The sequence below is a fragment of the Anoplopoma fimbria genome, chromosome 19 (assembly GCF_027596085.1).
Source record: "Anoplopoma fimbria isolate UVic2021 breed Golden Eagle Sablefish chromosome 19, Afim_UVic_2022, whole genome shotgun sequence".
Lineage (NCBI taxonomy): Eukaryota > Metazoa > Chordata > Actinopteri > Perciformes > Anoplopomatidae > Anoplopoma > Anoplopoma fimbria.
Window position 1 is genome coordinate 21,446,338 of NC_072467.1, and position 24,261 is coordinate 21,470,598.

Below are 24,261 nucleotides of genomic sequence, written 5' to 3' on the forward strand. Positions count from 1 at the left end.
CAGCGAATTGTAGCTGATGACACACATAGTTTACAAGTCTAAAAGTGTGTGTGTGTGTGTGCACAAGTCAAGTGTTTTTTTTTTTTATGAATCTCAAGTGTTTTATGGCATGGTCACACGCTAAGGCACAGATTGTTTATGGTTAACCCCGAAACGTGCCTGGGAACTAAAAGTCCCAGGTATCCTGCGAAGGGGAAAAACCGAGCTGCGTCGAATGAATTCTGCATGTGGGACTGACATTCTGTGAGAAGTTGGAAGAAATAAGTAGAGGCAGCTTGAAGGTCAGTAATCTACTCATGGCATAAGAAATGTTTGGTGAGTTAGTACAATATAGCAGCGAGTGAGAAGCGGAAAGTCAGACAAAAAGCGTGACAAAATCAGGATTATAAAACAGTCCATACTGCATTTTCATTACTGCATCTTCATTACTAATAGCATGTGGTGTGTCTGAAAATTATGGATGTATACAGTTCCTCTATTTAATCAACAGAGACGTGATGTGTAATAAAATAAACATACAAGTTTGTTTGTTCAACAACAGGAGGCAACTATGGATGATTTCTGATAATAATAAGAAAATTCTGTGCATATATTACCCTTTTTTATATATATATATATATGTATATGCAACCTGAGAACAGAGTATAAAAAGAGGAGACCAATATTGAATGATCAGTGCTGGGCTGTAGCTTGATTTTTAAAATTACAAAGGTTGCGGAGGTCAGGTTTTAGTCAACTATTTAAAGTTGTGAGCTAGTACAGCCCTGCACAGCCCACATATGCTTTCACTCTAAATCATAAGAGCTTAATTTAACAAATACATTACATAGTTTTGAAATGAACTGAATGCATTGATGGTTCTCTATCTAAAAATAGCAATTAACAATAGGAATGTCCCCAACGGGATTCAAATCTAAAGAATTCATATTACCAGTTGCCCTGTTACCCTTAAGTCTATTTACACTGCACTCTTCAATTGTGCCATTTCAAATACACAACTATATGATTTAGTCATACATATATACTTTAGTATAAAAATATGATCAAATTCAATTAAAACACAAGTATGTGGTATTAAAGCAAAAAAAAAAAAAGAAAACATACAGTACTTAACTACATTTGCTGTAAAATTTCAAACACTATTTACCAAACGGAGAAATACAAAAGTTGATCATCATTTGTACCTTGTATACCTTAAGAGTTAAAAGTTGGGGCGAGCAGTCGACGTGATCATTTCAGCTATGTACAGTTTACTCTGTTTATACAATGTGACTTCTTGTGACTGAATTTAAATGAATTCATGACGATATTATGATTTGGGTAGGTGTCACTGATTTACATATATATAATCCAAAGTATCAGCCATGCATTTTCACCATTTCCTTATCAACATTCCCTTACTGTAGGTCTTCTGTGTAGCATGTTCATTTTCTACAAAAGAAGAACAGATTACAGGAGTGGACTCTTCACATGCACAGTTATTGTCAAAGATAGAGGACAAAAACAACTTGTGGAAAAATGGTTTGGTCTTCATCCATCACCAGAAAAAGTCTCTTCTTTTAGCTGTTTAAAAAGTCAGGCTGGCTTAATCTCAGTCATACAATAAAATAAGTGCAGATGGCCACATGCTTGTGTTTGACAGGCAAAGAGAAACTACAAGAGCAAAACAGAACTTATTTCAACCTGTAATTGTCAAATGATCTGTTTAATCTATGAGAGGATCACTTGGTTATTTTACTCTATGAAAATAGAGCTATGTTTTTTTTTTTATTTGCCATTATGTAAAAAATGTGCACATAAGACCCCTGAATCTTAATAACTCCATGTGTTATGAGGACCAAAGAGAGACGAAGCCTGACTTATTGAGAGAAACAAAATTAGACGTAACAGGGCTTCACTGAGTGAGAAATGAACTAAATAGATGTATTAATTTCTGGCAAATCTGATTAAAGTCTTCCTCTACAAAAGGTTGCAATGCGGTTTATCTGGGTGTTGGCCCTTAAATACCAGGACGCAAAACAGGATGGAGTGCCGAATGTCGTCTGTGCAGAAAGGCATTCAACAGAGGTAAAGTATAAAGTTGTGTCATATGTCCATATCACGGACGAAGCACGTTCGAAGTTCGTGATTCGGACGTGCATTGTGGTGACTGTACACAATTAATCTCTGCCTGTGATCATTTCGGTCTGGAGAACATTTAGCTATGTCATTCTGAAGTGTAAAAATACTACTGCTTGTACAGTTGGTGGACAAGTTGAGTAATAAGTGATAAAGAATACATCCATTCTTGGTATGGATGTAAGGAAGAGAAAGGGATATGAAAGACATTGTCCATTTCCAGTATCGTTACAAACACACTATGGCTTTAGAAGACTTACAGTACAAATACATGATTGTGTTGAGGAGCTCCTCAGATGTGTCTCTGGGTAAAACGCGGTGAGGAAACATCCTGTCGTGGGGCTGGTGAAATTTGGCAGAAGCTGCCCTGCTCGAAAAAACTGTATCTTAATGTTGCTGTCCACTGAAGTCATTTGGGTGTCGTTAGCTGTAAATGTATATATGGCTCTTTGACATCATTATAAAAATCTTCTTTCAAGCATACTGCTGGAGTGGTGACTATCAAGTTCACTTTCTTTCCTCATTTTTAGGGTTTGTTAAAGGGTCAGGATAGGGATAACCATGGAGATCACCTCAGATACTTCAAATAAGCATTTAGTGTTCGGTCAGTGATTGCATACACTGGTTTCTAGCTTGGGGCTCGATCAGCTGTACATCACGTCTTTGCATACATGACTCTACTGCCAATGGAGGTCCACACAATGGAGTGGAGAGCACTGTGTCAAACCAAGAGAACCATTAGCCTCTTGCCAGGGCCTTAACTGGACCCGTTGTGCTGATGGGAAGCCAAACTCTTGCTGCATTATGGGTGGTTTAGTGGTTCAACCTAGCTTGTGGAGGACTCCTCTTATGTCCCTGAAATAGAGGAGATGATTTGTAGAGTGCCTCTCCTGGTTATTCCCCCCCCAAAAAAACCCTCAGTACATGTCTCTGTAGATCTCCTGCAGGAGTGGGTGCAGCGAAGTGTCTTCCGTCTTTTTGATCTCCTGCACCAGCTGGGCATGCTCAGTGACTAGCTGCCGGAGGTCCGCCAGCTTCTGCAGAAGCTTGGGGAAGAGGAAAGAGTTGTCGGTGTGATTGGCCAGCAGATGGAGCTGTAGCACCTGCACGATGTTCTCCTGCATTCGCTCGATGTGCTCCACGTTCACCAGGCCTGGGCGGTCTAATCAGGGGGGAAACAAAATAAAACTTGAGTGAGACCACTTAACCATAATCTCCTGTTGGAATAAAAATATTCAGTATTGAGGTTGTACCAGAATGCTTTCACAACTTCTGCAATGTGTGTAATATGGAAGCATTGGCTTTGAGATAGGTCCCTTAAAGACCAAAAGGAGAAAGAACATATAATATCCAATACAGCACATTAATAGTTTAATCATAAACAACATTGTTTTTTTGCATCCTCACCTCCACAGCAGATGATAGCAGCCACAAACAGAGCCAGGTCACTGTCGTCCAGCTCCATGGCGTTAAACTTCATTGCAAACTGGAACTTGGGCTCCATCATCTCACTGAACGGCCGCCGCAGGCTCTTGAGGAACTCCCTGGTGATGAAGCCTGAGCCGTACGCTACAAGAAGCCCGTCCTTGTTCATGCTGGAGGCGAGCATGGCAAAGAGGGCCTCGTGCACGCCGTATTTCAAAAGAGTCACCTGATCGTTGAGGTCCAGGCACGAGAACCCGGGGACGGACTTTGCGAACTCTGTGAGCTCGGTGACGGTTTCCACCGACGTGCACTGGCAGCAGTGGAAGATCCGAACTTCTGCCTCCCTGTCCTTCAGCGTTCCCGCTGAGCCCACCATCTTTGCCACCAGCGTCTGCTCCGCCAGCTGGAGGGTCTCCATGTCATGGATGACGAAAGGCTGTGGCAACAAGGACAACCTCTTGTGAGTTATATGTGTAAGGTTTGTTTAAAAATGGGTTTCCACTTGAAATGCAACAAAGTCAGTACAGTGCGTGGGCCGACTATTTGGGCATACATTACATAAATAAACTTTACCGGACAACATAAATATGGAACAGCTGAGTCCGCAAAACTGGTTACCCATAATCCTTACTGAAAGGAGATGCTAAGCCCAGAACAGGGTCATTTAAAACTCAAAGGAGGTTTGAGACACAAATAAATTCTCTAGAAATATAAAAACAGAGTTAATGTTGTAAACTTGTACTAAATGTTGACAAAACCAAAATGATGTGCTTCTCAAGGTCAAAGTAGACAGCTGATTAGGTATAACATATTCTTACTGTAAACAATAAGGTGATTGAACGAATTTCATTTTAAATACCATTTTTTCTACCTAGAAAATAAATATATAATAAACATTTTATCCAGTTTCTGCACACATCATTGCAGCTTGTATTAGAATATTTGGCTTGCAACCTCCAATCATACAGACAAATAAGGTATGTTAGTCCTAGAACCCTCACTGTTTTTGGTGAAGCATTATTAAAGTTTTTGGACCCTAATCTTGGTGTGAGGGTAAGAGACAAATTAATCTAGATTATTTTACGAGTATGCAAGATTTTTCAAACAGGATAAAGAAAAATTTGAGCACTGAATGTACCTGTCCTGACACTGAAATAAAATGTTTTGGTTGATAAAATTAGCATTGTTTTTGTTTTTTTTAAGTCTGTTGTCTCTTTTAAGTGAGAATCTTGTGTTCTGATGAAGTTTTTAACTTTTTGCTATTTTGTTTTTAAGTCTGTTATTTATCTTTTTATGTGGTGCTTGTATGAAACTATTACTCAGCCCAATTTGGCGAGGACCCCCTCGTATATGAGATTCAAAAGCAAAGCGGGCTTACCAGGAACTACTCACAAAAAACTCACGCCCACAAATTCTCTTTCATAGTAAAAGACCTATATGCAATCCTAATAATGTCGTTGAAGGTTCACATGTATGTATGTAAAGGTTAGCCGCTCTGTAAACTCATGCTATGACAGCAGTGATGCCTTTGATTCTACCTGCGTTGTGTTTTTAGCTGCGTCACTGTTCCCACAGTGGATGAGTTACACCATCTGATGAGCAGCTCCACCTGCTACTCCACATCACATCAGAGCTCTGACTCAAGAGTGCTGAGCTAAATGTGGGCTTGCGTAGCAGGATATGGTATGAGGGACAAGGTATTTCTACAGCAACATAACACTTGATCACAAGTTATGACAGATGACTTATAATAAACAAGTTGGTTCAACAATCATAATGTTCTACTGCACAAATTGTTTATGTACATTATTATAATGCAACAATCTAAATTTTGGCCTTGAAATAATAATCTCGGATTCAGAATGTCTCGAAACGGAGTTGTGCCAAAACTTTGTGAGCATGCACATTGTGTACGGTAAATATCTTTGGTTTTTGTAATGGATATGTTTTACCCCTTTTTGGACTCACTTCCTGATTTGATGCTTTGTAATCTGGCAGAAGCAAAGAAGCCTATTGTCACAACAACCTCAGCCATTGGTTCTTCAGTGGGCAGAGTAAGGAACAAAGCCAACAGCCCTGGTTGACTCTTTCATGATCTTCCTGTTGACATAATTACTCTCCTTGATCCTGCCTGCTACAACCTTATGGATGCTCAAAAAGGTTTTGCATGCCATTATTTTCAATACATATTCATACCGTTTATACTGCTAGCAATATCACAAAGTCTTACATTGTTAGCACTACACTTTATCCGACTAACTGCAGCAACACAATTCAGAAAACGTACTATCATTTTGTTGTGTATGCTCCAGAAGCTGTCTGATGAAAACACTGCAACGTCTCCACAAGGCTACAGCACGTTGTCGAGCTTTCATGAGAGCTAAAGGTAGCTAAATAGAAATGACAAGACAAGAGCATACAGCATGCTATAGCGACTCTGCAGGGCTGCACAATAATGCTTTGAGCTAAAGCTAACACCAGCATGATAACATGCTGATCTTTAGCAGGTATGATGTTTACCATCTTCACTGTCTTTGTGTTGCATGCTAGCAAGCACAGGTTAGTACAGGTATTTGGTCATAAACCAAATGATTATAGGTCCAATACTTTGCAAGATGAAAGGTAAGTGAGATCGTCAAAGTAGGCTACATCCTCTGGGGATTTCTGAACAAAATATCATGGCAATCCATCAAATAGTTGTTGAGATATTTCAGTGAGGACCAAAGTGATGGACCAACCAAATCACCAACTGACCAACATAACCGTCCTGAGAGCCACGCTGCTAAAAAAAGAACAATGCACAGCCTTCCTCAGTTATGATTTGCTATTCTGAACTTTCTCTTATAACTCAATAGGAGGATTAGCTTACAGATAAATCCGTAATGAAAAGACTCCTAAGTTAAAGCCCCAGTGAGAATACATACCAATTTCTTAAAGGCCTTATCACTCTTTTTTATTATCCAATAAAAAAAAAAATGCATGGGAACATACCCAGTGTACAGTGTAGCCCCGAGCATGTCAGCTTGACATTTCTGTGGCTGCTTTGTTATTTTTAGGACACCTTGTCAAAACTGTCTGTACTGTTAGTATGAATCATAGCTCAGCGGAACCAGTTCAGTCAGACAACGAAACATATAATCACTGTTCACAAATCAGAGCCAACAGTGACACAATTATGGCTCAGCACACCTGCCAGATGCTAAAAACGGATGAGTCTAACCTGACGGAAAATTTCTGACTCGGATCCAATTAAGTTTACGATTGAGCTTCCAGCAATTCAATACAGTAATTACGTTGAATGTGTTCTACGACAACTGTCAACTTGCAACGGTATCTTCTGTAGTATTTATCTGGTTACTTAAATACGACTTAAAATAAGGTGCAATGCAACAACATTAGAAAACAGTCCTGGAATCTGTACACAGAGCTGTTGGAAAACGTACTATATGACTTTCAAGGGAATAGGGCTGGGTGATGTTGCCAAAATCTTCTATCCCAATTTAGGTCAGTTCATATCTCGACAGTGACATCACAATATATCATGTTTTCTTGTAGGTCAATAAATAAACTGTCTGTATGAAATAAACACATGGTAACTACACATGGTTATTTACTCCTGTGAGAATTAAATACTATACAAATTAAAAGTGCCTTTTTTCAAGCGAAACTTTTGAGAAAGAATTATGCACCAACTATTTTTAGCTGCAAGCACACAAATACAGAGTAATTAGATGGACAATAGATTGATTAAACTAAGTATGATCAGATTTTCTGAACAACTTAGTTAGTATGTGCTTATTATTATGTACCTAGGTGATGTAATTATCTAGCAAAATGTCTTGATATATGATCTCGTCAAGATAGGATTTCCATTGAAGTACGATCAATTATCATACTGAATTATCGCTATTGGAGAAGATAAGTGTTGTACTAAAGTGCTGTGACACCATGTATGAACACTTAAATCAAAGGGTGGATCAAACACTGTGTGCATTTCCAACCGGCTGCAAACCCCGACTCCCTCTAGACTCTAAACGGACACTTATCCATCCCAACGCTTTGATCTCCAGAAGCAGAGGGGAGGTCTGTGTTTGAACATGGATGTGCACTTGGACTGATCTGTCCCTCTTGACCTTATTCACACCTACAGACATCCATCCATGGAATTCAGAACAACTCTAGGCTGCAGTTACCAACCCTCCTCTTGTCGGCCTCTCTTTTCTGATGAAAGGAAAAAAAGAAAGAAACGAGGCTGCGAGGGAATGTTTCCGGTGAGATTTGTGACGGGGTGATGAAAAGAGTGCAGACATGGAGGCAAACGGAGTGGAGGGAGAAGTGATGGGCTCATACACTGGCTCTTTATACAGATGTTTCCTTGTCCAGCTTGTGTGTTGGCTTGCACTACTGGTTGAGCAAGTTATTTCAAGTCATTGGCTGGCTGCACATATTCTATGAGTTGCAGGCTGCCAGGTCATATTGAGACATTTTGAATGTGCTCAGAATTAGATTTAAAATCACTCCGATGGGGAACAAATAAATTAAAAAGTTGCAAGACATCATGACCTTGACCTGTGAGGAAATTCTGATGAGGAGAAGAGCCATGAACTCGCGATCCACACACACGCGACACCTTTCACTCACCAACCCACTACTCTTAATCAACGTACAGGTGTGGTGGTCTTGCCGGTGAGAATGGTTCGAGCCTTGGCCTTGTTCATGTTGAAGTTCTTGAGGTAGGCCTCATAAATCTGCCGGGCCAGCGTCTTCTGGTCGGCCACGTGGGGGTCTCCCACCTCCCTGTCCCCCGTTACCATCTCCGCCTTCAGCTTTAGCTTCTCCGACTGGGGCATCCGGCCAAAACGGATGGCTGCAAGCAAAGCAGAAAGAAAGTCAGACGACGATTACAGAAGTATAAATCTGTCAAGACACTGATTCAATTTGCAGTGGGACAGACCTAGCAGAAAATGCAATAAATGTAATATGAATATTAGATTAACTATTATTATTATTATCATAAATAGCCCATTCAATAAAAAAACAGAGAAAACGACTGTTTAAGAGCAAAGAGAGGACACAGACTACTTTGTAAAAAAAATAAAAAAACTTTTTGGAAAATGTTAAAAATAGCTTGAGGTCCACAAAACCACAATTATCACTTATTCAATAAGCTGACATCTGGAGGAATCATTTTCAAAATCTCTTAAAAGAAACCCCTCTACGTCAAATGAACTAATGCCAACACATCAGCAGATTACACAAAACATTTAACGTATTTAGAAAGTATTAAATCTTTACTAATATCAAAGCGTGTGGTGCAGTTGCAATGGAATGTTTTAAAAAAGCAACATAGCCAATGCTCTGGCTATTCAACATCTTACTGTGCTCACCGTTTTCCTGACATCTGGTGTCAAAGCCCTATTTACCCCAACAAACGGATATTAAGACAGTACTCTGTCTCCTTGACAACCATAATGTCATTATCAGCAAAAGTCTAACTGTCTTTTCACCTGAACACTGGACCAAATACCAAGTGAAGAAAACATGTACATAACTTGAAACTAGACTCAACTTGATGTCCACCATTGATGCTACTAAAATCTGGTATTCTTTAATGTCAATATAAATACATTACCGTTACAGCTGAACTAAAGCCCAGCCCCAGGCCTTAATTAAAAGTCAGAGAAGTTCAATTATATTTTATAAAAATATATGTATTTTTCCTGTCTATAAAATATGACTACAGCAGCAACTTTATCCGCAAACAGCACAGTAACAGCACTAGACACACATATTAATTCTAATGAGAACAATCTTACAAACAGAACCTGAAAGGTCAGTAAAACACAGACCAGTTTGCTATATAAGGTACTTTCAAAGAAAAACATCCCATTGACTGCTTCAGTTTCCCAGATGCAGACGCTCACCCTGGCAGTGAATGCATTTAAACAACACCTGGCTGAGCCAGAGGGTGACCTGAGGTGAGCCATGGCCACCCGAGGCTAAGGTCTGCGGGTTGCTTATTCTATTTCACCTGCCCTGACACAACTTGCACACTGCAGTCAAACAGTTGTTTTTTGCTGCAAAATGGCAGGATTTTTTATGGAGCCTCAGGCATTTAGGGTGAAGAGTGTTGGTTTTTTGTGTGTTTTTAATGCAGTGTGCTTCTTTCTCTCATGGTATGAATAGTTAACCTTATAGCCATGGGTGGCTTTTATTATTATTAATTAAAAATTATAATAATAGATTCTAAATAAAACATTATAATCTTGTCACTTAACAGCGCCACGCCACAGAAAGACAACCCATACTGACCTCAGCATGGCCAGCTCTATGAAAAGGCCACAGTGAGAAACAGATTCAGTTCAGATTACATACGAGTCTAAATATTTCACTTAATAATAATAATAATAATAATAATAATAATAATAAGTCAAATGTGTAGTGGTGAAGTATTCAGATCCCTGAACAAATAGTGGACTAAGTTCTGTACCTAAAAGCCCCAAAGACTCTTTGTCTTGATGCTTAAGTATCATTTTTCATGCAACTTTCATGCCAATAAAGCACAATTTAAAAAAGACAAAGAGAATGGAAACAGAATCAATCTGTATTCAACAAAATAAAGCACAAACCACTTCCCTTTTTATGCATTACAGCAATAGAAAATGATGAATTGACACGAAAGGTTTCCACTAATTACCAGGTGTGTGCGGAGCATGCTTCAACACTATACAAGAGTTGTTTTTCTACGAGAGGATGCCGGCATCTCTCAGACAGCCTGATCCCATTTGACTAATGAGATTAGAGCTGAACTGTTTGTAACCCCTCCTCGCCAATGTAAATGGGCCCAAGCTGATGCACGCACACACACAAATACACACACACGCACGCCGCTTTCAGAGATCCTGACGTCCAGCTGCACCTACCGCCTGCATTTACGAGACAATAAAAGCATAAAAGGAGCTCTGATTTCTCAGTTTTTCCAACGAGCCGCCCCCCCCGTTGAAACAAATCCAGGCCTCCTGAGCAGGACTGAGCAGGGATGGGATTCTGATCTAGCAGACAGCATGAGGGCCCATTAGATTACTGCTCACAAAGTGGATGGATCATCTGAAGCTGGTAAAGCTCAACAGCGAGCGCCTGGGCAGGAGCCAAGTCCAATTAAGATGATAGGAAGTGAGTGATGTTAAGCCGAGCATAAGTCCATTTCCTAACATCCACTGTGAGGGGATGAGTCTGCGACTCGAGTGGGGAGGGGGCCAGAAAGGTGGGAGGTGGACAGTCTGTCAGTCCATTAAATCAAGTGTTTCAACGGCTGGTTTGTAGATTCCAGCCATTAAGCACTTTTTTGGCAACTGTAAGATTTATTATTGCTGTTATTTTCTCACACAGCAGAAGTATGAAATGATCTGTTTATAGTATGAGATCTGATATATTACTAAGTTCTTAGAGAAGACAAGAAACAGTCGATCATGTATGTGTTGTGTGATAATAAAAGAATGGTTCTGCTGTTGCAACAGCAAAAAAAAAATAGTTGTTAATATAGCATATAATAGAAAATAAATTAAAAAGCCTAATAAAATAAAATAAATAAAAAGTGTACAATTCACAATAGGCCCTTTGAAATTTCAGCATTTGACATTATTAATGGGTAAACTTTATATATACACCGAACAAAACTTTCTACGTTTTCCCCTTTCTTATGACATCTGAACTGTTGTTGATTTCAATTTATAGAAATTGAAACTGCTGAACAAATATAGAAAGGAAAAATCAATTGTCCGTCGATACAAACAGAGGGCCAAAGCTCTAAAATTAGCAGTCCTGTGGTGATGTTGTCTCTTAGACCACCAAAACCCCAAAAGATCAGGTTGCACGGGTCTTAAATCTCCTTCCTCCCCATTCTACGGTTACATTCAAGCTCATGAAACTCCATACACTTATACCATTAGAGGAAGTGGAGCTGACAGAAATACTTGAAAATCTGGGCTATAATATAAGGATGCCTCTACAGTCAATAAACCCTATGGGACAAAATGAAGAAGCTCAGTCCGGCCTTTGCATCCTCACGTTTACTGCCACTGGAATGTAATATTTGCAAAGTGTGCACAGTCTATATATACACCTGGTGATTGCATTGACCTTTTTGATTCTTCTTCTAAAAATACCCTGACGGATCAGAAAAGACACCTACACATCGGTCATCTCACAAATCTGTTTCAGTATTTCTTTCCCAATCACGACATTGACCCTGACTAAGGGTCAGCATGCCATGTTGTATGTTTAAGAAGAGTAAACAACATTCACCAGAATCACAAACTTTGACCTCAATATTCTCGTATTTCAAACAAAGATAAGCAGCACTGAGGTGAAAATCTGATGTAAGGCTTTTAAGACAATATCGTGTTCAGGATTGTTCCTAGATGTTGAATGTGCAGGTGTTTTCCTTGCAACACCTGCAGAAACGCAAACTGTAGGAGCATGTGCTGGTCTCCTAATTTTTTGACAACATTGACAAATTGTTTCCCAAGAAAAAAAGTCATTGTAAAAGTAAATTCTTAATTCGACAAGTAAATTTGACTTTATTCTTTCTCAAAATGATGACTTTCTTTTTTAAATATTACAAATTTATTTTCAAAAACATATTATTGCTGTAAATCCCAATGCAGGCTATCTTCCAGCGCCAAAACAAATAAAAATGCAACATGGTTTCATTTATTAAATTACAATGATTTATTATCACTTGTGATTAATTAGCATTGATCGTAATGCATTTTTAATACTTCAGATCAATCTGTGCAGCAAGGTTGACTATTAGGGTGCTATCAGGGGTTTTGTTAGTCACATAATCATGTGGATTGACTCACTTGATCATGTGATTTTCCACTTTGTTCACACATCTTTAACCAAAAGGGTTCAGTGGGTTCAGCTTTCGCAATTCAATACGTTCCAGGGCTGTAAAGGCTGATAGATATAACATGCACTGCACATGAATGAGTTGCCGCTCTAAGTGGTCTTTCTTTTTCCTGAATAAAGGAAAATACAGACGGTCCAAATAATTAAATGGGTATATTTGGAAGAAACCGTCTAATAGCCTGGATTAGTCCTCTGTTAGAGACTTGCCTTAACATGCAACTTAACACCCAACTGTGGTGTTCGATTCCCTATTCATACTAATTATGTGTGTGCGTGTGTCTGTCCAATCTTTCTTCTGCATCTCTACAACAGCGGTACTCTGTTAAATAGAATGTGTTTACAGGTAACAAGAACCATGTATGTGTGTTTGTGGTGGAGAGTGTACGTGCTTGGCTTGGAGCACCAAACAGACCTGCCCTCCCTGTAGGACTCACCGTTGTGGGACATTCCCACCGACAGGCACTTCTGGAAGCGGCAGTATTGGCACTTGTTGCGGTTCTTTTTTTGGATCTTGCAGCGACGCTCACACTTGTCGTACTCCAGCTTCAGACGGATGGTCCGCCGAAAGAAACCCTAAAGGAATGAAGGGGAGAACATTGTAAACAAGTGAACACATGGTCACATCACAACACCATGGAGCAGATCAGACAATTACATAAGAACACTAAACCTGAGCTGTAATAGGGAAAGGAAAATTACCTTTAAATAAAGTCTGCTGTCACCAGAATTTCAACTCTGGGAATCAATAAAAGCGTATTGTATCGTTTCTGTTATGAAACCATGTTTAAGGATCCAGTAAAAAAGAAGATTAGATTACTTATTTATACTCATATGAATGGTGTGTGACAATATCAGACACAACGTTTCACCATCAATCCAACTCGCTGACACAATCTTGACAAAAATAAACTTTTGGCGAGGAGCAGATGGACCAAGAGACATGTCTGCGGTTGACTGGAGGGTAGAGAATGTCCTGGGGAATTGCTTAATAACATATTTAGCCATACTTAATAGCAAAAATTGGAATTTCATCCCAGACTGTCACACCCTGTGTGCCAATACATCCACAAAGTATGAAAAGTAAAAAAAATGGTCAGTAAATACATCATTACACAGGAACGCTACAATCACGTGAGTGCATGTTAAGTAACTCTGACTGACTCTCACCCACTCACCTCCAACCTAACTTGCGCGCACATACACACACACACACACACACACACACACACACACACACACACACACACACACACACACACACACACACACACACACACACACACACACACACACACACACACACACACACACACACACAAACAGTCATAAAGCAAGGGTGACATGACATTCAGGCCAAGTGGGCTTCATGCTGACTCTGCTTGTGTCCACCGTCGTAAAGGATCAATGTATTGACGACCCAGAGGTCAACCTCTTCCTATTACTGTTCCTTGAGCAAATAACAGGGGGAAATGACGCACATGAGCGGGTATACATGTGTGTGTGTGTGTGAGTGTGAGTATACAAAATTGTTTTATGACAAAATGTATATCACATGTGAGAATTTGTTTGTGCTCTTCTCAGTGATTTTATGGGCCGGAGACTGTCAAGCATTTACATGCTTCAAAAAAGACTTGAAGACATCAGAAATGTTATCATGGCAGCCAAGATGAAGCAGATAAGCACTATTTGTGTGTTGTTAATATACAAGAATAACTAATAATGTGTTTTATCCTAACTTTAACACTGATTGTTCCATATTTAGTCATGAATATTTAATGTTGCAGAGAAATTATTGTGCCAATATTATATAATTGTCTCCTTTACTATCCACCATTCACACTCACTCTGCACACAAACCCACACACCTGGTAAATACAGGCGGTCATATGGTCATGTGATGTTTTTCAACTTCAGGAGTCAAAGAAAAACAAACAAAATATTTTCGTTCAATTTCCATTGGGCGAACAATATTTTATTTCATGTAACCTCTCTGTCAAATTTGGAAAAGAGGCTTAAAATCATGAAAAAAAAAATTAGAAAATTCTGGAGTAGCCTTTGAAATGTGCAAAGCCTCGCTGTCCCATCGAGAAACGCTGACTTCAGCCGATCCAGCTAATGTTGCAACAAGGGGCTTCACCATTGGCCTTTGGGATGTCATAGGTCACTTCTGATAGATGCATTTTTAATAACTCCCTCCTAAAGGTGGGAGAAGCTGAACAAATGTACCTTGACTTTTGTGATAACCTGTTGTTTTACAGTCCTACGACTTCACCCTGCATAGGTCACATAGATCTGTCTCCTGCCCTGTGGACCCATCATAGCCTTTGTCCAGTGTAAAAACTTCTGTGTTGATGCAAAGACGCAAAAACCATATGAAATACTCATTCTACCACTGCACAGACTCACACTTCAGTTAGCTCCTGCTCCGATACGAGTGTTTATGTTGTCATGATAGAGTTGCTGAGTTTATGTATTACTTCCTGACATTCATACTCCCACTGCTGTATTTGCTGCACTTCCTTTGGCTGCACTGAGTGGATTCACAGTGCAGAGTCGTAAAAAACGTCTCTCATTTCAGCCGCTTTCCCTTCATGTCTTTTTTCCCTTCAGCGACATAGAAAAGAACAATAATATAAAAGACCGAAACACCAACATAGGTTAAAAAAAACACACACACTTTAAGTCAGGCTATCTTTGTCCTTCGGCGCCTCTTAAAAAACAGTCTTTGGTTGCTCTTCAACATGACTGGTAAACAATTAACTGGAAGGATTACTGAGCGACCACGTGTAAAGGCTGAGTCTGGTCGTTCTGATGCTTTTAGGAGTTATCAGTAATCACAAGACACACAGCCTCTGGATTTCTTCTTTCTTCGGTGTCCTAAAATTGTTTATTGTGTAGTCAGGAGGCTGTTTGCGATTCTTGGCTTGTCTGTGCTTGAGTGTGGGTGACTTTGGGAGGAAGTGATTGATGGATATTGACAGATATATTGACCGGGTCTGAGAATAGTGCAGTAAGTAATACATAGTGAAGGGTGAGAAGATACTGTAAGAGAGACCAGTTCAGGCAGAGGCTTGAGTGACGGCTTCATATTCAATCCTCACAATAAAGTCCTTCAACTGTATGTTCATTAAAAAGACCTACTCAGTCTCTAATCCTTACGCTGGTCTAGTCTTTACCAGAGTCTTGTGTGAAATATAAAGATAGAACCACTTGTCCGACTGTGTGATTCACGTGTGGGATCGTCGTCTCACCTTGCAGCCCTCGCAGGCGTGGACTCCATAGTGGTAGCCCGAGGCGCGGTCAGCACAAACTCGACACTCCAGATTGAGCGACGAGGAGGCAGATGAGAAGTCCTCCTGGCCCGCTGCCAACCCGTAGACAACCGACGACGGGCTGGATGCTGGCGTCAGGGCGTCTGCAAAACACGAGCAAATGGGTGATTAGACGCGTCGTCGAATGAACACATCTTAAGACGACAATTACACTGATTTGTTGCCGGTAAAATGAAAAGTTTTAGCACCAAATATGCGGCTGGAAATATTTGACTCCTATATATTTTAAATAGCGCTCTTCTTATTTTATTTTTTATAGTTTTTTCTAAACTTTTATAGGAGGAAAATATTTTGACAGATCTGTCTTGTTTTGCAGTGCAGAAGGCAGATCCAGTGGAAAAAAAAAAACTTGAGGAATGGTTCATATTTATGCACAGAGTTTCTCACAATCTTTCCACCCTCAACTGCACATTCAATCAGACGAGACAATGGTTCTTATTTACTTCATACGCGGTTTAATCAAATCTCATTTGAAAGTGGGCGCATGCACAGACTTCATTACCTCAGTATGTATAATTTTACTGTTGCTGTAGACCTATTTTTAGTCTCAGACGTTTGTGTTAAGAGAACGTGTGCACACTCATGTAACTGTTTATTTACATTGTGAATGAAAAACTGGTCTTTATTGCACTGAAAATACTGATAACATCAAATCTTGTAATGCATGATGTATGTTTAGTGTGGATTTTGCATGACAGTTTCTTTACAAAGACATGAAGATAACTGGATGACTGCATTCCTCGTAGACTATAGCCAGCTGGACGCTTCAAACGGTGACTTAAACCCTCTCCCCTCGTACATTTCCGATGTCGGAATTCGGGAAGCTGCTTTCAATAACTTTTTGTAGCTCTCTGAAATTGACAACTGGAAAAGCACACCGATGGCCGGTTGTGTGTTAAGGTGTGAAAGTATGCAGGAACTTTCTGTTGTAAAAGTGTGTTTGCTGCGTTCAGTTCAACTTTGCCCGACAAAGACAGTATGTTCCATCACAGCAACAATTTATTCAGAGATGTTAGCATGCTCTCTGCATGACCGTCACTAGCATAACAATGCTGGAGTAGAATAACTCGTCCTTTTCACGGATGACAGGTGACTGGTTTCCAACAGCTTTCTATTTCCACCTTGTGAAGGCAACATTGTATGGTAGAACTTGCTTGATACACAAATAGCAAGGACACAAGGGTGCTAAACAGTGGCACCAAGTCAAGCCTCACGAGTTGGTCGAGAGATGCCAGAATGGGGGATAAGTGACATTTGGCAGCGGACATGGAGCAGTTTTCCTGCCTGGTGCACATGATTCAACTGAGTGTGGACAAGAAAAGCGTGTCAGTGTTTCTTCTGCTCCCGTCGCTCGCGGTTACAGTAGCACTTCTAAACGTACATAAATCCTCAAACACCCTCTCCCTGACTTTTCCATGACATCAGCAAATGTTTCCACAATGCATTCTCCCCATACTTCCCTCCCTTTTCTCCTTTCCTTCACTCTCCCTCACTCCCACCCTCTATTCTTCCATTAAATGGAATTATCTTTCTCTACTATTCATGACGTCTTTACTCGTTGCATAATCTGGTAGTAGCATAACTTTCCCAGATGCCCGTGTGACTTTCTTTCAGAAGGAAACACAGCGGCAAAATGGTTGTTTCCTGAGAGGTGTTGCATGGTGGCTAAGGAATGTGTGAATTCCTCATTGGATCTGGGGCGAGGAGAAGGGCTGGAGGAGGAAATAGAGGCTAATCAGGGGAGTATAAAAAGAAGAAATAAGTGAGAGATAGGGAAATAAATTGAAAAAAAAATGCATCAAGACACTCGATCAGAGATCAGAGACAAGGACAAACCGATTAAGACCAAGGGACTATTGCTCGGAGGGGTAAAGGGGGTGAATTAGACAACCTGAGTCAAAGGGCTGTCAAAGGATTGTAGAACAGCTTTGTTGTAGTTCAAGGGAAGAGGTTAAATAAGCCAAAGTATACGTCCTCTCTAAACATTCAGTTGGTGTAAATAAGGGATTGGGGGTGAACTGAGGGACCCATGCTCCAACAACAACAACAATGGCAAGGAGATTACACTGAGCTGCTGGGTACACTTTGAAACTGTGAGATGACAGTATGGGAGCGAACCCCACATTATTATCTTACTATATTATAAATAATCTAAATAGATCATTTTAATGAAATAATAATGAGACTTCACCTAAAACTGTGGAACCTTCCGATCCATTGCTGGAGGACTGGTATTCTGGGACATCAAAGGAGCTGAGGGCGTGGTTGTTGATGGACTGGGAGATGTCCTGGAGCTCCTCCATGCCGCCCATGAAGTCGTCGTCGGCGCACAGGGGGCTGCCCAGCACCGAGTCCTCCAGGGGCGAAGGGGGATGGTAGTGGCTCTCCATGTCGACCATCGCGGTGGAGGAGCGGGCTGCCGGCACCTTCACTCATCAAACTGGAGACATTGGACAAGGGGAGGGTGGAGGATGGAGGGTGGAGGGGGAAAACGAAGACAGAGATGTTAAAGAGGTGATATGGAAACACAAAGCGGCAGACTGAGGAAGACACAATGATAATTCATTTCTAAGTTCACCTCTGCATGAAGTTCTAGAGGCTTACTGGCTTGACAATGCTAAAATGCAGATGTTAAGCACATACTATGTTTACCATGTTCACCATGATAGTTTAGTGTGTTAGCATGCTAATATTTGTTTAGCAGTGATAAATACAAAGTGCATGTCATTAACTTGGGAGTTCTCATAATCCAAAGCTTATGGGAAAGTTTCATTTATCTGACAAATAAAAACTTTGGTCTGATGATGGTGCAAAATGTTAAATCAGGGGATCACCAAAGGGAATATAATTCATCCTAAGGGGCACATGAATGTCTGCACAAAAACGTCATGCAATAGTTCCTACAAATGACAACCTCATTGTTGCACTAAAGAAAAAGTAGTGGGATCGAAGCAGTCGTTATGATACAATTTCTTGCCAGTTGATCGAATAGGTGGAGATATTTTACCTAATAAGTGAACAATTTTGCTGGTGGCTCTAGAAGAAAAGTTAGAAGATCACCATAGTTGTCATGATCCATCCTCTGGGCATCATGAATGTCTGTACACAGTTTCACGGCAATTCTGATAGCTATTGAGATCTTTCAGTTTGGATAAAAATGGTGGTGCCAACTGACCATTGCCATCCATAAAGCCGAGCCTTAGCAAGACAAAAACCTGATAACATCATTTTCCCCATCAACACCGCAGAGAAATATGGCATTTTATTCAGTGCACATAATTAGACACTGCATACATAATGCGTAATACACTTAGACATAATGAGCAGTGCTGATTCAACGTGCGGGTATCCATGTTAACTGAAGCTACATGTTGCTATAATGGGTCATCAAGGGAATGAAGGACACAGAGTATCTAATGACATAACATAGGCCCCCTCCGCTCATCAGCTATTAACTCAAAATACAGTAACCTTATCCATGTAAACCTCATAGTGCTGCAGAAAGAGAAGGACAGAGGGTGAAGCAGTTGGACATGACGGGTGAATGTAGGTCACTAGGCTGGTTCAGCCTGTGCTGTGATAGACGTTGGGTCAGCTAGAAGAGACATGGCGGTCAGTGTCCTTAACAGTAGATGGGTGAGAGTTTTGCTGAATTGCACAGTGGGAAGTGGGAGGAGCTTGTGAGTTAAGCTTTAGAAGACTAGCAGTGGGAATGGACCCTTACATCCCATATTAGAACTCCATACATCCGCATGTAAACTGGGTCAATCTTCGGTAAGCCCTTTCTATCAGGCCCCGTTAAGAACATCAAAGCGAGGGGGGGTCGTGGGAGGTGGGAGGTGCGGTTGAGTGGTGGCTATACGGCGACAATACAGCAGCTGCTGGTTGAACTCAGCCCTTCCGCACCTTAACACCTGGCAGCCTTTAGTTTACCATTATCTTACCCATGAACTCTGAAATGTACTGTAGGCTGTCTGTCGCATTCTTAAAACGTTTCTTTCGTTTTAAAGATCTATTGACAGACATGATTGGTATTTCACTGAACGAGCAATGGAAAGTATAGATAATTTGCATACTCTCGCCCAGAACGTAGAAGGCAAACAAACTAGATAAAGTAAACCTGATTCTATGCGTTAAGTGGCTGTTAAAGGTGCAATATGGGGTTTATTAACATAGTAGTAAACTATTTGCTGTGTAAAGATATGGTGGACTAATGTTTATCTGAGCAGAGAATGATCGGTCTTGCTCTATGTGTGTCAATCAGAGCTTGTCCTTGCTTTGTTGACATAGCCAGACCGGCCACGCATGTCTTTGAGTGCACGTGAGCGCGCTCCACTGGCTAGTTTGCGACCCGCTGCTCTGCACCGCGCTCATGGCGTCGTCGTAGAAGAATAGCATCCACCCTAGGTTCCCTCTCAGGTAAATACAATCAATTATTTCAGCACTGTTAGTGGTGTAAGCACCCTTAGCAAACGTCACCCCGTTGAGAACCGTTGACAGGCAATAGAAATACTCACAATCTCGTATAAAGCACCATTCAAAATAACAACGACTAAGGCATGAGCATGAATAAGGCTTAGTAAAGATCAGTAATATAACGGAAACTTTAACAAATAACAACAACAGCACAGAAATAACAACTGACTCTATGTCTAATCACGAGGTAGCCAATAACATGAATGGATATCGATGAAAAGAAAGCCAATGTTTAGAGCAGATTGACTAATACAACTCTGACATGTCGAAAAGTGATACAAGTCCAGTCCATGTACCGCAGAGGTAAAAAAAAAGTATGCCTGTTCTGCCACATGGGGGTTAGGCATTTTGGATATACAACATCCCAATGTTTTAGGGGCAGAAGCCATCAGAAAACACAATACAACAGGCAATAAACATGGCAGCTTTTTTTAGTGAAACAATCAACATTTTCAAGTTTAATACTGGGTCAAGAATACGAAGCAATAAATACAATTTTAACATCAAGAACCTACATTCTACAACTAAACTGAATCTAATAGTTAAGGAGCTGAAGTTTCCAACTTAACAGAAAAGAAACTTGGCATGTGAGCGGGCCGCTTTACTGAGCTACTCCCTCTTCAATGCACTTGGAATTGTGAATGGAGGCAGTGTTAGCTCTGCTAGGATAAAGCAAACCTCTTTAGCATTCAGCCTCTAGCTCCTGACCCTCAGGTCTTCCTTTAGAGGACATCCTGTTTCATACACTCACTTCACTCAGCAATGTCTCATCATAGTATCGCTTCCAGTGGGAAAAAAAGAACTTTCTTGGCTACAGCTTGACTGACCTCCATGCTCTCTATTTAGATTACACCCCGTTAACCTGGGAAAATAATTATCTAGTGGTAAAATGAGATAAATTTGGACTACCAGATTATCAAAAAACTTATTCTTTGTATGCAGGACTTTCTACTCAAACCACATACACGACACAAGTCCTTTTCTGAACTCATGACCAACTTCCAGCAGATATGAAGTGCCCCAAGCTAACCTTGTGTTGCCACCAACATACAACATGACAATGTCGAGTAAACACATAGAGCCGCTTAGCTGCAGAATGCAGAGGTCCTGAGGATTGAGACAGAGGACGACAGAGAGAGACATGGTGGGGATGGAATGTCAGTTGCGCTACATTACAGGGTCTTTATCAGTGACGTGCGCGACAGAGTTAGCAAGTGGCGCAGAGAGAGAGAGAGAGAGAGAGACAGAAAAACATTGGTTCCTACGGTAACAGCGAGCCTTTGTCTTTTAGGTCAGGACCTCTCTTGTGTTCACTCAACCAAGCTTGCTGAGGGCACCGCACACACTGAGAGGAAGACGAGCAAGGTCACATGTGTTGTGTGGGTTAGGGTTGGAGTTAGGGTGCAAAAGGGGTAGCGGGGGGGTGTGTGTGTGTTTTGTTACACTGACAAAAGACCACTAACCAAGGGCAACCGAGGTCGCCATGGTGATGCCATAGCAATGCCGACGCACAGACTTTGTAATCGGCGGCAGAGGGCGGGCAGCATGCAGGCGTGTGAAGACAGCTACAACCTACTTCCACTGGTTTACAGCCTCTCATCATTGAAATCGATAAATCCCATCAGAGACTTACATGTTAGCAAAGTCTGTCCCAGTGATCACAGGGCCGGATGTATGAGGAGTGGAGCATAAATAATCCATACTGGATCCAATGGATTTGTGCACAGTTGCTTAGAATGTTCACCCAACCCCCCCCCCAATGTTACGCTCATCCATCGCAGTGAAGAGCAAACATTGGCCATGAAGCTGCTAGTAAGCTCTGGATGAGGCGGATAAACAAGCGAACATATGAGACCCAGGCATGTAGACAGCCTCTTACTGTCCCAACAGGAAAAACACATAGAACAGCAATCAAGTTGGTCAACACAGCCGTCTCAGCAGTTCAAAATGACGTAGAAATCACCAGCGCTGTTAAGCTGACAGTCTCAGTAGTGATATCCATCACTGAAGAAGTAGTGCCCTTCATGTCATACAATCCTGTGGCATGTCTACATCCACCGAAGCTGATAACAGAAAGGCATAATCACGCAAGCCTCCATGACTAACTATTGTCTCTAGGGGTAGCCAAAAAAGCTCTGTGCTTTTCCAAATCCATCATCGGCGAGGAGAACAAACAGCAAAGACCGTGATGACAAGAAAAAAAAGCAAAAGCTGGCAGCAGAACAGCACGTTAGAGGTGTGTATGGGCTTGTCTCGCAAAAGGCGTGGAGAAAAAAGAAAGCATTACTGAAGAGAACAGTGTATTCATTCCAAGTACAGGGGAACATACCTTGGCAATGAGCAAAGATAAAGGAGAGATAAGTTCTTCACGTACTATTTGTCTGCAGTATTGCTTCCAGTCTATAAAATGTGTTTTTTTAAAAGACTGTTGATATGTATAGTTTATAGAATATGGAAACCCAATAACAACTTAAGTAAAAAAACACTACTGCCCTACCTTCCTTATCCAAAAACTTGAAGTCTTCCAAGCAACTTTGGTCAATGACAATGACATCCAGCTCTTTCTTTCCATGAGTTTGTACGACCATTCAGCATGCGTGTGTGTGTGTGTGTGTGTGTTGTGTTTGTGTGTGAGTGAGAGCAGGCTGCATGTTAATGTTTAATCCAGCCATGCAGTGGTCTGAGTGCTAACAGGCCTGTCAGAAGAAGGGCTCTAGGGGGCATAAAGGTGGTCTTAGAGTTGGGAACATGGGCTGATGGGGCTGATCCACCAGCTCCGCCTGTCCATTTGTTTGAAGAGTTCAACCTGTGAGCTCAGTCTGGACCGTGCCCGCAGTGTAAACACTCAACTGAACCCTTATCACTCGGGGGCTGATATGCTGGCCGGCGCACTCTTATCATTATGGAGGTTGACCAAAGTACAGGGGAAGTGATTGACATTGGACTTTAGCTGCAGTCTGCGACAGATGAGCCGTGTGATAGCTGACAGTTTAATCGTTATGCTTTCAGGTCACTCACCTTGACATTTCAGGGTCAGTGACAGCACACTGCGAATTTGGACTGCCATTTTTAGACTTGGGAGGGTTTCAACTAATTGTTTGCAAAGTGGGGTTAATATAACTCATAAATACTTCAGTCTTAAAGCTACATTTTAAATGCATGCTTAAAAGATTCATATTTCTTTGATTACTGTGTTATTTTCCAGACGTCCATTGGTTTCCACTCTATAAATTTGCTTGAGTTGCTAAATCCATCACCACTGACATTAAGCCTGCATTAGGCTTTGGCAATTGACATTATATGTATGAGGTAATGCAGTTTAAGAGCAGATTGATTTGATACTTCTGCACTACATTAGCTCCTAGCTGCAATCTAGATTTGACAAAAAAAAAATCATGCAGACTAGATCTGAAGGATTACACAACTCAACAGTTTGAAGGTTCTGCTAATAAATTTCACATTATATGCAAATGGAAGGAAACAATGGCTTCTTTGTACTGGAGGCTATTTCAGTCAATATGTCATTTTCTTTCAACTATTAAAATGATCTATTACACTCATGGAGCTAATTGCACATTTCTCAATTATTATATTTATACATGACATGACTTGTGATTGTTACTCAAGATGAGCGCTTTCTTTGGCTGCGAGCGTATTAAACACCCGCTGCTGCATCGAGGTTGAGAAATAAACAGTAGGTTGCATAAGCCCCAGCGGACTCTGACCTCTGCATTGACAGCGTGTCCATCGTCAAAAACAATAAATTAAATATTTGCACACGCTCACAAGACAGAGCCCATACGATCTGACCATAAAACAATGCAGAGGGGGCCATGTGACAGTGTACCGCTTTACCTCAGACACTGGCTGTTTATAGCACATCATTACGTGGTGGAAAGTTTTATATGTGTGTGTGTATAGTGGACCCTAAACAAGCACATGGAAATATGTTGACATTCTCCATATGAACAAAAAACTTGGTGAATAGGAAAGAAAT

At 40.9% G+C, this 24,261-nt stretch overlaps 1 protein-coding gene across 1 annotated transcript; it reads right to left on the minus strand.

Moving 5' to 3' along the window:
• Positions 1-47: 47 nt before the first annotated feature.
• On the minus strand, positions 48-22,853 carry pparab (peroxisome proliferator-activated receptor alpha b). The gene is made up of 7 exons (XM_054620807.1): positions 22,762-22,853; positions 17,980-18,228; positions 15,708-15,871; positions 12,891-13,029; positions 8,211-8,410; positions 3,526-3,979; positions 48-3,280 (listed from the first exon to the last, which is right to left on the minus strand). Exons 2-7 carry the CDS (start codon positions 18,185-18,187, stop codon positions 3,036-3,038), a joined length of 1,410 nt encoding a protein of 469 aa, XP_054476782.1. The 5' UTR covers positions 18,188-18,228; positions 22,762-22,853; the 3' UTR covers positions 48-3,035.
• Between the last annotated feature and the right edge of the window lie 1,408 nt (positions 22,854-24,261).

Bases quoted from the DNA above. Each gene is read 5' to 3' on its own strand.
- pparab (XM_054620807.1), bottom strand. From the start codon at position 18,187: ATGGTCGACATGGAGAGCCACTACCATCCCCCTTCGCCCCTGGAGGAC. The intron at 13,030-15,707 runs GTGAGACGACGA...TCATTCCTTTAG, and splicing joins ACGCCTGCGAGGGCTGCAAG to GGTTTCTTTCGGCGGACCAT. The intron at 3,980-8,210 runs GTACGTTGATTA...TTGTTGCCACAG, and splicing joins CCGGCAAGACCACCACACCT to CCTTTCGTCATCCATGACAT.